Source organism: Oncorhynchus nerka, linkage group LG10, assembly GCF_034236695.1.
Source record: "Oncorhynchus nerka isolate Pitt River linkage group LG10, Oner_Uvic_2.0, whole genome shotgun sequence".
Lineage (NCBI taxonomy): Eukaryota > Metazoa > Chordata > Actinopteri > Salmoniformes > Salmonidae > Oncorhynchus > Oncorhynchus nerka.
Window position 1 is genome coordinate 19,261,547 of NC_088405.1, and position 13,805 is coordinate 19,275,351.

At 54.6% G+C, this 13,805-nt stretch overlaps 1 protein-coding gene across 3 annotated transcripts in view; it reads left to right on the top strand.

Moving 5' to 3' along the window:
• LOC115134975 (1-phosphatidylinositol 4,5-bisphosphate phosphodiesterase epsilon-1-like) overlaps positions 1-13,805 on the top strand; it is a 41,320-nt gene that overhangs the window by 8,200 nt on the left and 19,315 nt on the right. For all 3 annotated transcript variants that reach the window (XM_029669111.2, XM_029669112.2, XM_029669113.2), the window contains exons 3-4: positions 12,715-12,991; positions 13,362-13,681. In XM_029669111.2, the coding sequence (XP_029524971.1) occupies positions 12,715-12,991; positions 13,362-13,681 (597 nt within the window). The remainder of the gene's footprint in view (positions 1-12,714; positions 12,992-13,361; positions 13,682-13,805) is intronic.

A 13,805-nucleotide genomic window follows, 5' to 3' on the forward strand; every position in this document is an offset into this window, starting at 1 on the left:
CCTATTTTTCCCAGTCTCTGCTTATTTCTAGTCCTTCTGGTTTTGACCCTTGCCTGTCCTGACTCCGAACCCGCCTGCCTGACCACTCTGCCTGGTCTGATTATCAGCCTGCCTATCCCCTTGTACTGTTTTTAGACTCCGATCTGGTTTCTGACCCCTGCCTGGCCTGACCTCGAGACTGTGTCACGGTTTTCTAGGTGTGGTGAAGGAGAGTCGGACGAAAATGCAGCGTGTATATTACGATCCATGTTTTAATAAACAAACGTAACACGAATCTAAATACAATTACTACAAAAACAATAAACGTAAAGAAAACCGAAACAGCCTATACTGGTGTAACCTAACATAGACAGGAACAAGGACACTAAGGACAATCACCCACAATACAACCAAAGAATATGGCTGCCTAAATATGGTTCCCAATCAGAGACAACGATAAACACCTGCCTCTGATTGAGAACCACTTCAGACAGCCATAGACTTATCTAGAACACCCCACTAGCTACAATCCCCCATAATTACACACCACATACAAAAACCCATGCCACACCCTGGCCTGACCAAATAAATAAAGATAAACACAAAATACTTCGACCAGGGCGTGACAGACTGCCTATCGTCTGGTACTGTTTGGACCTGGTTTATGAATTCTCGTCTGTCCCCGACCTGCCTTTGCGTACTCCCTTTGTTATAATAAATATCGGAGCACTACCATCTGACTCCTGTGTCTGCATTTGGGTCTCACCTTGTTCCCTTATATTATTAGCCACCCCTCCTCGATGTTTATGATTTTGTTGTCATGGAGGACTGATTGGGCTCATTGATTTGAGTGGATAAATAAATGCTGCACTCATGGAAGGGCATGCTTTGAGCACTACTGAAAAGTGCTATTTACACGTAAAAAATAAATGCCATGTGCTGCATTTGCCTATTGTTTACCTTTTTGTTGGTGACACTTTATCTTGATAATATGCAGCTGTTTAAAGTGCAAATCCACAGATGAAACAATAACAAAATGGATGCCCAGCCTCTGTTTTGGTGAAAGGTTGAGGGATGGGCCTGGAGAATTGTAACCTCTCAGATGAATAGACAGAGCTATGGAAGCAAGGACTGACCATCCATGATATAAAATGATTGTTTTAACCATGTTATGAGGCTATACAGTGTTTGTTTATATTTACAATGTTTACAAACATTGGAATAAATCAAGCTTATATTTGGGGTTGTCATGGAGTACGACAGTTGAACTAAGCTCATCAAGGATTTATAAATTATATTCTTCAACAATCAATGGATATATATATACACTACCATTCAAAAGTTTGGGGTGACTTGTCCTTGTTTTTGAAAGAAAAGCAAATTTTTTGTTGTCTATTAAAATAACATCAAATTGATCAGAAATACACTTCTGGTGGAACAAACCTAAATTTGTGCCTTTTTCAATTCTGATTTGAATGTCATTGAGAAAACAGAGAAGTGTCAAAGATATATATTTTTTGTTAACATCCTTCTGAATTTAAAAGTAGTCGTCTGGTTTTTCGAAAGTATCTGTAATCTGATTACAATATTTTTGCTGGTAACGGATTACAGTTACTGTTTTTTTGTAATCCCTTACATGTAATCCGTTACTCCCCAACCCTGATTGTACAATACTAGCAACAAGCTGAGTGGGAAGTAAGCCTAGAACTTACTAGGTATGTTCTTATATTGAAACTGTACAAATGTACAAAACCACATATAACAACAACACTAAATAACCAAGGCTTCCTCTCCTCATCTCCTACAGTCATCTTCTCTGATGTAAAATAAATGGACTGGACCAGTCCGACTGGTGTATGCAAATACTAAGAAGATATCGCTCTCACCTTCCCTATGATCAGTACAGAATGGAGTGTAGATGAGTGGAGGACACCACTATAGACAATTGCGTTGCACCCTATGATCATCTTCAAATCGACCAAAATCCTGAGCTTTGAGTGAAATGACCAGATTTGACGATACAATCATCTGACAAATGAGGTCCATTGAAGGCCATTCTCTTAACATCTGTGGAAGCCCCTGATCCAGCGCAGTGCATGCTGATCAGATTCATTTAGGGAAAACATTTTGAAATAGAAAACAAAAACACGCTGCTCTTATTGGACAATTCCAAGTACAGTCCCTCCCCGTTTCAGTCCATTTTCTTCCATTTGCTCCCTAATGAATACGACCCAGGGTTTTGGCTCTTACCAATGTGGCCACGTCTCAAGGGCACAGATTGTATCTTACCTAGTTATTTTCTGATGATCTCATTTTGCTTTATTGTAGGTTTGGCGACTGTGTGTGTTTTCTATACCTGTTCGCACCTTTCCCTGTAGGCTTTACAGACGCTCCCCACCTCTTGTTTGCAACCCTTCTAATTTAGTGTACCCTGCACGCAAAAACCATGTTGAATTCCAGGTCTCTGGCAGCATTTGGAACTGCCGATTTGCGGTCAAGAACGTCAAGTTCATCTCAGCTTATGCTGCCCTTCAGACCCTTGACTTTTTGGCTCTGACATAGACATGGATCCCCCCAGAGAATACTTCTACTCCAGCTGCTCTCTCTTCATCTGACTATGTTTTATCTCTTAGTCCGAGGGCATCTAGTCGTCGCGGTAGTGGCACAGGGCTACTCATTTCTCCTAAGTGGAGTTTTTTTTTCTAGCTCACATTTCCTCCCTCACTCACGTGTCCATCTCCTCATTTGAATTCCATGCTGTCACTGTCACTCGTCCGCTCAAGCTTAACATTGATGTCATCTATCGCCCACCACTTGCTCTTAGAGAGTTCCTTAATGAGCTTGACACCTTGATAAATTAATTTCCGGACAATAGCTCACCACTCTTTGTACTCCTGACGTCTGCCTTCGTTTAATTTCTTTACAACTTTCTTTCCCCTCCTTGCCTCTTTTCACCTCACCCTTCCCAGTCCCCTCCAACTCACAAGGCAGGCAACACACTTGACCTCACCCTTCCCAGTCCCCTCCAACTCACAAGGCAGGCAAGACACTTGACCTCACCCTTCCCAGTCCCCTCCAACTCACAAGGCAGGCAATACTCTTGACCTCACCCTTCCCAGTCCCCTCCAACTCACAAGGCAGGCAATACACTTGACCTCACCCTTCCCAGTCCCCTCCAACTCACAAGGCAGGCAATACACTTGACCTCACCCTTCCCAGTCCCCTCCAACTCACAAGACAGGCAATACTCTTGACCTCACCCTTCCCAATCCCCTCCAACTCACAAGGCAGGCAATACTCTTGACCTCACCCTTCCCAATCCCCTCCAACTCACAAGACAGGCAATACTCTTGACCTCACCCTTCCCAATCCCCTCCAACTCACAAGACAGGCAATATTCTTGACCTCACCCTTCCCAGTCCCATCCAACTCACAAGGCAGGCAACACTCTTGACCTCGTCTTTACTAGAGGCTGCACGCCTACTAATCTCACTGCAACCCCCCTCCAGGTCTCTGATCACTACTTTGTTTCCTTTTCTGTCTCCCTCTCCTCCAACCCTAGCCACTCAGCCCCTACCCAGATGGTCATGTGCCGTCGCAATCTCCACTCTCTCTCTCCCACTACTCCTCTTCTATCCTATAATCTCTCCATTCTGTTAAATCCTTCTGTCTCCTGGTTCTGCCCCTTCAACCCTAGTCTCATCCTATGACTCGCACTGTCCCCTTTCCTCCCGGCCGGCTCGGCCCTCCCCTCCTGGTCCGTGGCTGAGTGACTCATTGCCAGCTTACAGGACAGGGATGCATGCGGGCAGCTGAGTGAAAATGGAGGAAAACAAAACTTCTTTCACTCCCTCCTCTCTACCTTCTCTTCCTCTGTATCCACTGCTAAAGCCACTTTCTATCACTCTAAATGTCAAGCTTCTGCCTCTAACCCTAGGAAACGCTTTTCCACTTGCTCCTCCCTCCTTAATCCCTCCCCCTCCCTCTGTGGACGACTTTGTCAACCACTTTGAAAAGACTGACGACATCTGCTCCTCATTCACTCGGCCTATTGGATCCACTGGTCCCAGTCACACAGAACTACTCTGTCTTGACCTCTTTCTCCCCTTTCTCTCCAGATGAAATCCTGCAACTAGTGAGGTCCGTTCGCCCATCAACCTGCCTGCTCAACCCCATCCCCTCCTCTCTTCTCCAAACCATCTCTGGAGACCTTCTCCCATTCCTTACTTTTCTCATCACCTCATCCCTGACCCCTCTGATTTCAAAATGGCAGAGTCACTCCCTTCCTCAAGAAACCAAAACTACATACCAGTATACCTTCTTATTTTCTTTCCAAAACACTTGAGCATTCTAGGCCCTCCTCTTCTCTTCTCTCTATACACCACGTCACTCAGCTCAGTCACATCCTCACATGGTCTCTCCTATCAGTGCTTTGTGGAGGACACTTAACTGCTTTCTCAATATCTCTGCGTGGCTGGCAGATATCTCAGCTTGGATGTCTCCCCACCACCCCAAGCTCAACCTCAACAAGACAGAATGTAATGTAAAGTCTGTAAGGAAGAAGACACCCTGCTGGTTATGATATCCGCACATATCATATGGAAGTATGTAGTATGGAAGACTTTCTAGAAGAATGAACATACATGTGTGTGTGTGTGGTGTGCATGCGTGCGTCCGTTCATTGGTGTGTTCATCTATGTGTTCGGGAGAATAAATTAATTCATGACTATGAGTTCCAAACCCTTTAAAGGAACCAAAGGAGGTTAAAGTCCGGTGATGATAATGTGAATATAATTTCAGAATATTAGACTCCAGGGAATATAAGGTTTAACTAAAGCATATTGTCTGTTAGGTTCTGCCAGCTGGATCCACTTCCCTGTCTCCTCTCTCTCTCCTGGTGGTGGGGGCTGAATGTCCTGGGGTAGGGTGGTGGTCCTGGGGAGGGGTGGTGGTGGATGGGGGCTGAATGTCCTGGGGTAGGGTGGTGGTCCTAGGGAGGGGTGGTGGTGGGTGGGGGATGAATGTCCTGTGGTAGGGTGGTGGTCCTAGGGAGGGGTGGTGGTGGATGGGGGCTGATTGTCCTGGGGTAGGGTGGTGGTCCTAGGGGGGTGGTGGTGGATGGGGGCTGAATGTCCTGGGGTAGGGTGGTGGTCCTAGGGAGGGGTGGTGGCGGATGGGGGCTGAATGTCCTGGGGTAGGGTGGTGGTCCTAGGGAGGGGTGGTGGCGGATGGGGGCTGAATGTCCTGGGGTATGGTGGTGGTCCTAGGGAGGGGTGGTGGTGGATGGGGGCTGAATGTCCTGGGGTAGGGTGGTGGTCCTAGGGAGGGGTGGTGGTGGATGGGGGCTGAATGTCCTGGGGTAGGGTGGTGGTCCTAGGGAGGGGTGGTGGTGGATGGGGGCTGAATGTCCTGGGGTAGGGTGGTGGTCCTAGGGAGGGGTGGTGGTGGATGGGGGCTGAATGTCCTGGGGTAGGGTGGTGGTGGATGGGGGCTGAATGTCCTGGGGTAGGGTGGTGGTGGATGGGGCTGAATGTCCTGGGGTAGGGTGGTGGTCCTAGGGAGGGGTGGTGGTGGATGGGGGCTGAATGTCCTGGGGTAGGGTGGTGGTCCTAGGGAGGGGTGGTGGTGGGTGGGGGATGAATGTCCTGTGGTAGGGTGGTGGTCCTAGGGAGGGGTGGTGGTGGATGGGGCTGAATGTCCTGGGGTAGGGTGGTGGTCCTAGGGGGGTGGTGGTGGATGGGGGCTGAATGTCCTGGGGTAGGGTGGTGGTCCTAGGGAGGGGTGGTGGCGGATGGGGGCTGAATGTCCTGGGGTAGGGTGGTGGTCCTAGGGAGGGGTGGTGGCGGATGGGGGCTGAATGTCCTGGGGTATGGTGGTGGTCCTAGGGAGGGGTGGTGGTGGATGGGGCTGAATGTCCTGGGGTAGGGTGGTGGTCCTAGGGAGGGGTGGTGGTGGATGGGGGCTGAATGTCCTGGGGTAGTGTGGTGGTCCTAGGGAGGGGTGGTGGTGGATGGGGCTGAATGTCCTGGGGTAGGGTGGTGGTGGATGGGGGCTGAATGTCCTGGGGTAGGGTGGTGGTAAATGGGGGCTGAATGTCCTGGGGTAGGGTGGTGGTCCTAGGGAGGGGTGGTGGTGGATGGGGGCTGAATGTCCTGGGGTAGGGTGGTGGTCCTAGGGAGGGGTGGTGGTGGATGGGGGCTGAATGTCCTGGGGTAGTGTGGTGGTCCTAGGGAGGGGTGGTGGTCCTAGGGAGGGGTGGTGGTCCTAGGGAGGGGGCTGAATGTCCTGGGGTAGTGTGGTGGTCCTAGGGAGGGGTGGTGGTGAGTGGGGGATGAATGTCCTGGGGTAGTGTGATGGTCCTAGGGAGGGGTGGTGGTGGGTGTGGGATGAATGTCCTGGGGTAGGGTGGTGGTCCTGGGGAGGGGTGGTGGTGGGTGGGGGATGAATGTCCTGGGGTAGGGTGGTGGTCCTAGGGAGGGGTGGTGGTGGATGGGGGCTGAATGTCCTGGGGTAGGGTGGTGGTCCTAGGGGGGTGGTGGTGGATGGGGCTGAATGTCCTGGGGTAGGGTGGTGGTCCTAGGGAGGGGTGGTGGTGGGTGTGGGATGAATGTCCTGGGGTAGGGTGGTGGTCCTGGGGAGGGGTGGTGGTGGGTGGGGGATGAATGTCCTGGGGTAGTGTGGTGGTCCTAGGGAGGGGGTGGTGGTGGGTGGGGGATGAATGTCCTGGGGTAGTATGGTGGTCCTAGGGAGGGGTGGTGGTGGGTGGGGGATGAATGTCCTGGGGTAGAGTGGTGGTCCTAGGGAGGGGTGGTGGTGGACGGGGCTGAATGTCCTGGGGTAGGGTGGTGGTCCTAGGGAGGGGTGGTGGTGGGTGGGGGATGAATGTCCTGGGGTAGGGTGGTGGTCCTAGGGAGGGGTGGTGGTGGGTGGGGGCTGAATGTCCTGGGGTAGGCTGGGGGTCCTAGGGAGGGGTGGTGGTGGGTGGGGGCTGAATGTCCTGGGGTAGGGTGGTGGTCCTAGGGAGGGGTGGTGGTGGATGGGGGCTGAATGTCCTGGGGTAGGGTGGTGGTCCTAGGGAGGGGTGGTGGTGGATGGGGCTGAATGTCCTGGGGTAGGGTGGTGGTCCTAGGGAGGGGTGGTGGTGGATGGGGGCTGAATGTCCTGGGGTAGGGTGGTGGTCCTAGGGAGGGGTGGTGGTGGATGGGGGCTGAATGTCCTGGGGTAGGGTGGTGGTCCTAGGGAGGGGTGGTGGTGGATGGGGGCTGAATGTCCTGGGGTAGGGTGGTGGTGGATGGGGGCTGAATGTCCTGGGGTAGGGTGGTGGTAAATGGGGGCTGAATGTCCTGGGGTAGGGTGGTGGTCCTAGGGAGGGGTGGTGGTGGATGGGGGCTGAATGTCCTGGGGTAGGGTGGTGGTCCTAGGGAGGGGTGGTGGTGGATGGGGGCTGAATGTCCTGGGGTAGTGTGGTGGTCCTAGGGAGGGGTGGTGGTCCTAGGGAGGGGTGGTGGTCCTAGGGGGGGCTGAATGTCCTGGGGTAGTGTGGTGGTCCTAGGGGAGGGGGTGGTGGTGGGTGGGGGATGAATGTCCTGGGGTAGTGTGATGGTCCTAGGGAGGGGTGGTGGTGGGTGTGGGATGAATGTCCTGGGGTAGGGTGGTGGTCCTGGGGAGGGGTGGTGGTGGGTGGGGGATGAATGTCCTGGGGTAGTGTGGTGGTCCTAGGGAGGGGTGGTGGTGGGTGGGGGATGAATGTCCTGGGGTAGTATGGTGGTCCTAGGGAGGGGTGGTGGTGGGTGGGGGATGAATGTCCTGGGGTAGGGTGGTGGTCCTAGGGAGGGGTGGTGGTGGATGGGGGCTGAATGTCCTGGGGTAGGGTGGTGGTCCTAGGGGGGGTGGTGGTGGATGGGGGCTGAATGTCCTGGGGTAGGGTGGTGGTCCTAGGGAGGGGTGGTGGCGGATGGGGGCTGAATGTCCTGGGGTAGGGTGGTGGTCCTAGGGAGGGGTGGTGGTGGGTGGGGGATGAATGTCCTGGGGTAGTGTGATGGTCCTAGGGAGGGGTGGTGGTGGGTGTGGGATGAATGTCCTGGGGTAGGGTGGTGGTCCTGGGGAGGGGTGGTGGTGGGTGGGGGATGAATGTCCTGGGGTAGTGTGGTGGTCCTAGGGAGGGGTGGTGGTGGGTGGGGGATGAATGTCCTGGGGTAGTATGGTGGTCCTAGGGAGGGGTGGTGGTGGGTGGGGGATGAATGTCCTGGGGTAGGGTGGTGGTCCTAGGGAGGGGTGGTGGTGGATGGGGCTGAATGTCCTGGGGTAGGGTGGTGGTCCTAGGGGGGGTGGTGGTGGATGGGGGGGCTGAATGTCCTGGGGTAGGGTGGTGGTCCTAGGGAGGGGTGGTGGCGGATGGGGGCTGAATGTCCTGGGGTAGGGTGGTGGTCCTAGGGAGGGGTGGTGGTGGGTGGGGGATGAATGTCCTGGGGTAGTGTGATGGTCCTAGGGAGGGGTGGTGGTGGGTGTGGGATGAATGTCCTGGGGTAGGGTGGTGGTCCTGGGGAGGGGTGGTGGTGGGTGGGGGATGAATGTCCTGGGGTAGTGTGGTGGTCCTAGGGAGGGGTGGTGGTGGGTGGGGGATGAATGTCCTGGGGTAGTATGGTGGTCCTAGGGAGGGGTGGTGGTGGGTGGGGGATGAATGTCCTGGGGTAGGGTGGTGGTCCTAGGGAGGGGTGGTGGTGGATGGGGGCTGAATGTCCTGGGGTAGGGTGGTGGTCCTAGGGGGGGGGTGGTGGTGGATGGGGGCTGAATGTCCTGGGGTAGGGTGGTGGTCCTAGGGAGGGGTGGTGGCGGATGGGGGCTGAATGTCCTGGGGTAGGGTGGTGGTCCTAGGGAGGGGTGGTGGCGGATGGGGGCTGAATGTCCTGGGGTATGGTGGTGGTCCTAGGGAGGGGTGGTGGTGGATGGGGGCTGAATGTCCTGGGGTAGGGTGGTGGTGGATGGGGCTGAATGTCCTGGGGTAGGGTGGTGGTCCTAGGGAGGGGTGGTGGTGGATGGGGGCTGAATGTCCTGGGGTAGGGTGGTGGTCCTAGGGAGGGGTGGTGGTGGATGGGGGCTGAATGTCCTGGGGTAGTGTGGTGGTCCTAGGGAGGGGTGGTGGTCCTAGGGAGGGGTGGTGGTCCTAGGGAGGGGCTGAATGTCCTGGGGTAGTGTGGTGGTCCTAGGGAGGGGTGGTGGTGGGTGGGGGATGAATGTCCTGGGGTAGTGTGATGGTCCTAGGGAGGGGTGGTGGTGGGTGTGGGATGAATGTCCTGGGGTAGGGTGGTGGTCCTGGGGAGGGGTGGTGGTGGGTGGGGGATGAATGTCCTGGGGTAGTGTGGTGGTCCTAGGGAGGGGTGGTGGTGGGTGGGGGATGAATGTCCTGGGGTAGTATGGTGGTCCTAGGGAGGGGTGGTGGTGGGTGGGGGATGAATGTCCTGGGGTAGAGTGGTGGTCCTAGGGAGGGGGGTGGTGGTGGACGGGGCTGAATGTCCTGGGGTAGGGTGGTGGTCCTAGGGAGGGGTGGTGGTGGGTGGGGGATGAATGTCCTGGGGTAGGGTGGTGGTCCTAGGGAGGGGGGTGGTGGTGGGTGGGGGCTGAATGTCCTGGGGTAGGCTGGGGGTCCTAGGGAGGGGTGGTGGTGGGTGGGGGCTGAATGTCCTGGGGTAGGGTGGTGGTCCTAGGGAGGGGTGGTGGTGGATGGGGGCTGAATGTCCTGGGGTAGGGTGGTGGTCCTAGGGAGGGGTGGTGGTGGATGGGGGCTGAATGTCCTGGGGTAGGGTGGTGGTCCTAGGGAGGGGTGGTGGTGGATGGGGGCTGAATGTCCTGGGGTAGGGTGGTGGTCCTAGGGAGGGGTGGTGGTGGATGGGGGCTGAATGTCCTGGGGTATGGTGGTGGTCCTAGGGAGGGGTGGTGGTGGATGGGGGCTGAATGTCCTGGGGTAGGGTGGTGGTCCTAGGGAGGGGTGGTGGTGGATGGGGCTGAATGTCCTGGGGTAGGGTGGTGGTGGATGGTGCCTGAATGTCCTGGGGTAGGGTGTTGGTCCTAGGGAGGGGTGGTGGTGGATGGGGGCTGAATGTCCTGGGGTAGGGTGGTGGTCCTAGGGGAGGGGTGGTGGTGGATGGGGGCTGAATGTCCTGGGGTAGGGTGGTGGTCCTAGGGAGGGGTGGTGGTGGATGGGGATGAATGTCCTGGGGTAGTGTGATTGTCCTAGGGAGGGGTGGTGGTCCTAGGGAGGGGTGGTGGTCCTAGGGAGGGGGCTGAATGTCCTGGGGTAGTGTGGTGGTCCTAGGGAGGGGTGGTGGTGGGTGGGGGATGAATGTCCTGGGGTAGTGTGATTGTCCTAGGGAGGGGTGGTGGTGGGGTGGGATGAATGTCCTGGGGTAGGGTGGTGGTCCTGGGGAGGGGTGGTGGTGGGTGGGGGATGAATGTCCTGGGGTAGTGTGGTGGTCCTAGGGAGGGGTGGTGGTGGGTGGGGCTGAATGTCCTGGGGTAGTGTGGTGGTCCTAGGGAGGGGTGGTGGTGGATGGGGGCTGAATGTCCTGGGGTAGGGTGGTGGTCCTAGGGAGGGGTGGTGGTGGATGGGAGCTGAATGTCCTGGGGTAGGGTGGTGGTCCTAGGGAGGGGTGGTGGTGGATGGGGCTGAATGTCCTGGGGTAGGGTGGTGGTCCTAGGGAGGGGTGGTGGTGGATGGGGCTGAATGTCCTGGGGTAGGGTGGTGGTGGATGGGGCTGAATGTCCTGGGGTAGGGTGGTGGTGGATGGGGGCTGAATGTCCTGGGGTAGGGTAGTGGTCGTAGGGAGGGGTGGTGGTGGATGGGGGCTGAATGTCCTGGGGTAGGGTGGTGGTGGATGGGGGCTGAATGTCCTGGGGTAGGGTGGTGGTGGATGGGGGCTGAATGTCCTGGGGTAGGGTGGTGGTCCTAGGGAGGGGTGGTGGTGGATGGGGGCTGAATGTCCTGGGGTAGGGTGGTGGTCCTAGGGAGGGGTGGTGGTGGATGGGGCTGAATGTCCTGGGGTAGGGTGGTGGTCCTAGGGAGGGGTGGTGGTGGATGGGGCTGAATGTCCTGGGGTAGGGTGGTGGTCCTAGGGAGGGGTGGTGGTGGATGGGGGCTGAATGTCCTGGGGTAGGGTGGTGGTCCTAGGGAGGGGTGGTGGTAGGTGGGGGCTAAATGTCCTGGGGTAGTGTGGTGGTCCTAGGGAGGGGTGGTGGTGGATGGGGGCTGAATGTCCTGGGGTAGTGTGGTGGTCCTAGGGAGGGGTGGTGGTCCTAGGGAGGGGTGGTGGTCCTAGGGAGGGGGCTGAATGTCCTGGGGTAGTGTGGTGGTCCTAGGGAGGGGTGGTGGTGGGTGGGGGATGAATGTCCTGGGGTAGTGTGATGGTCCTAGGGAGGGGTGGTGGTGGGTGGGGGATGAATGTCCTGGGGTAGTGTGATGGTCCTAGGGAGGGGTGGTGGTGGGTGGGGGATGAATGTCCTGGGGTAGTGTGGTGGTCCTAGGGAGGGGTGGTGGTGGGTGGGGGATGAATGTCCTGGGGTAGTGTGGTGGTCCTAGGGAGGGGTGGTGGTGGGTGGGGATGAATGTCCTGGGGTAGTGTGGTGGTCCTAGGGAGGGGTGGTGGTGGGTGGGGGCTGAATGTCCTGGGGAGGGGTGTTCGTGGGGAATGTGTTGCACCACAGGCGCCCTTTCACGGGCCCCAAACCTTAATCCTGGATAGCTGAGAACATCCTTATAAACAAGAGATTTACAGACAGAAGATCCCAAAGTTCAGATAAGTGGGGGGGGGATAAGTGTGTGTGTGTGTGTGGGGGGGAACTCTGGGTCTTGTTGTTCCTGTCTGCTCTTTTATGTTTAGATAAGAATTGTATACCTGTCTTGTATACGTAGACACCATTCTTGTGTGTGTTTAATAAAAAATATTTTTAAACATAAAAAATACCATCTTCCCAGGCTCAGAGGTTTTACCAACAACTAACATGCCATAATGCTACAATGTGAGAGTCAAATACACAGATCAACCCGAAGATCTTTGTTTTATCAGAACCCTCATGTTCACAGCACTGATTTAATGCCCAAACAAATTCATTAGGCAAACTCCAATATATTGATTTTAGACTCAGAATAACTGCCAAGTCGACTGTCAGAGGCACACAGACACTTCAGATAGTTTTATGGCGGTCGGAAATGGAATACAAATCATTTACAAGAGGCTATACCTGATTCTATACATAACACACACACACACATGCGCACACACACGCACGCACACACACACACACACACACACACACACACACACACACACACACACACAACGTGAGAGACTGTGTTATAATAGCACCTTTTATGAGAAAGGCTACTGTGTGTCTTGTACGTTTGTAATTCTCAAGGAGGCTGGTGGCACCTTAATTGGGGAGGACGGGTTCATAGTAATGATTGGAACAGAATGGATGGAATGGTATCAAACACATGGTTTCCATCTTTGATACCACTGCATTCACTCAATTTCAGACATTATTATGAGCCGTCCTCCCCTAACCAGTTTCCTGTGGTGTGATTTGGTGATGAGATGCCTGGGTCGTGTTCAGTAGGGAGAAAAGGTTTTATAACTTCGTGACTTCCACCTGAACTTATCCAATGAGAACACAGATTATTGTGTTGGTTTGCTACAGTGTGCCTTGCTGAACGCGACCCTGTATCTTCCTATGTCTTCCCAGGCATGCCATGCCCTGAGTTCTGATGTAAGGGTGGCCAGTTCAGGAGCTCTACTCCTGTCTTCCAGGAAGCTGCTGTCTGCAGAGAGGAGGGCCACATTGCCATGGCCGGAAGGAGGAGGGGAGTGTAGCTACCGAGCAACCCTACAGAGGACTGACATTTCTGCCTACATCTCAGGGACCCTCCTGGAAGTGGTTCTGTCCATCGGCAACACGGGCGTCAATGACTTCTCTCCTCCCTGTATCACCACAAGTCCCTTGGGCTGGGCTGTCCTGAAAGGTCCCATAACCAATATGAATCTTATGAAATTCAAGTTGATGAAGTATTGAATGAAGTAAAGTGACATAATAAATCATATGAAATGTATATTAATCAAAATTAAAATACTACCTGTCTTATCGGAGAGTAGGATACAGCTGTTACTATAGAGATCCTATTAAATTACTATTAGTATTCTAATTCCTAATTCTATGGCTATAACCATATTGCTTACAGTTATCTGATCGATTCAGTTCTACATGAAGTGTCTACCAGTAGAGTCAATATAGGAGTCCAGAAACAATCTACAGTATTTTACTCCTTTCTTAACTCCCTCTTGACTCATCCTCCTTCACCCCTCACCCTCCCTCTCCCTATTCCTCCCTCCCAGAGCGTCAACTGCACTCCCCCATGGTGGGATCCAGCGTGGTGCCGGCGGCTCCACTGACGGAGGTCAACAAGGAGCTGTCTGACCTCCAACCCCTGGTCAGGTTCCCGGAGGAGATGGCCTACATCCTCATGGATCAGGAGCTGCAGCTCTACAGCCGGATCCTACCCCAGGACTATCTCTGCTTCCTCACCCTCGACCTGGGGGGCCCTGGCCAGCCACAGCCCCAGGGGCAGACACACCAACCTGTACAACCTCATCTTATGGCTGGCTGCAGTCGGCCCCACAACGCAGTAGAGGACCTGGTCACAAGGTTCAATGAGGTGAGAGAGACCTAACTAACCTGCAATGTGTCTCAGCATGGGGAATACATTTTCTACCTATATGTTGAGTAACTGTGCCTGAGACCTGAAGACTAGTGTTGGTTCCCAGAGCTATTAACTTGGC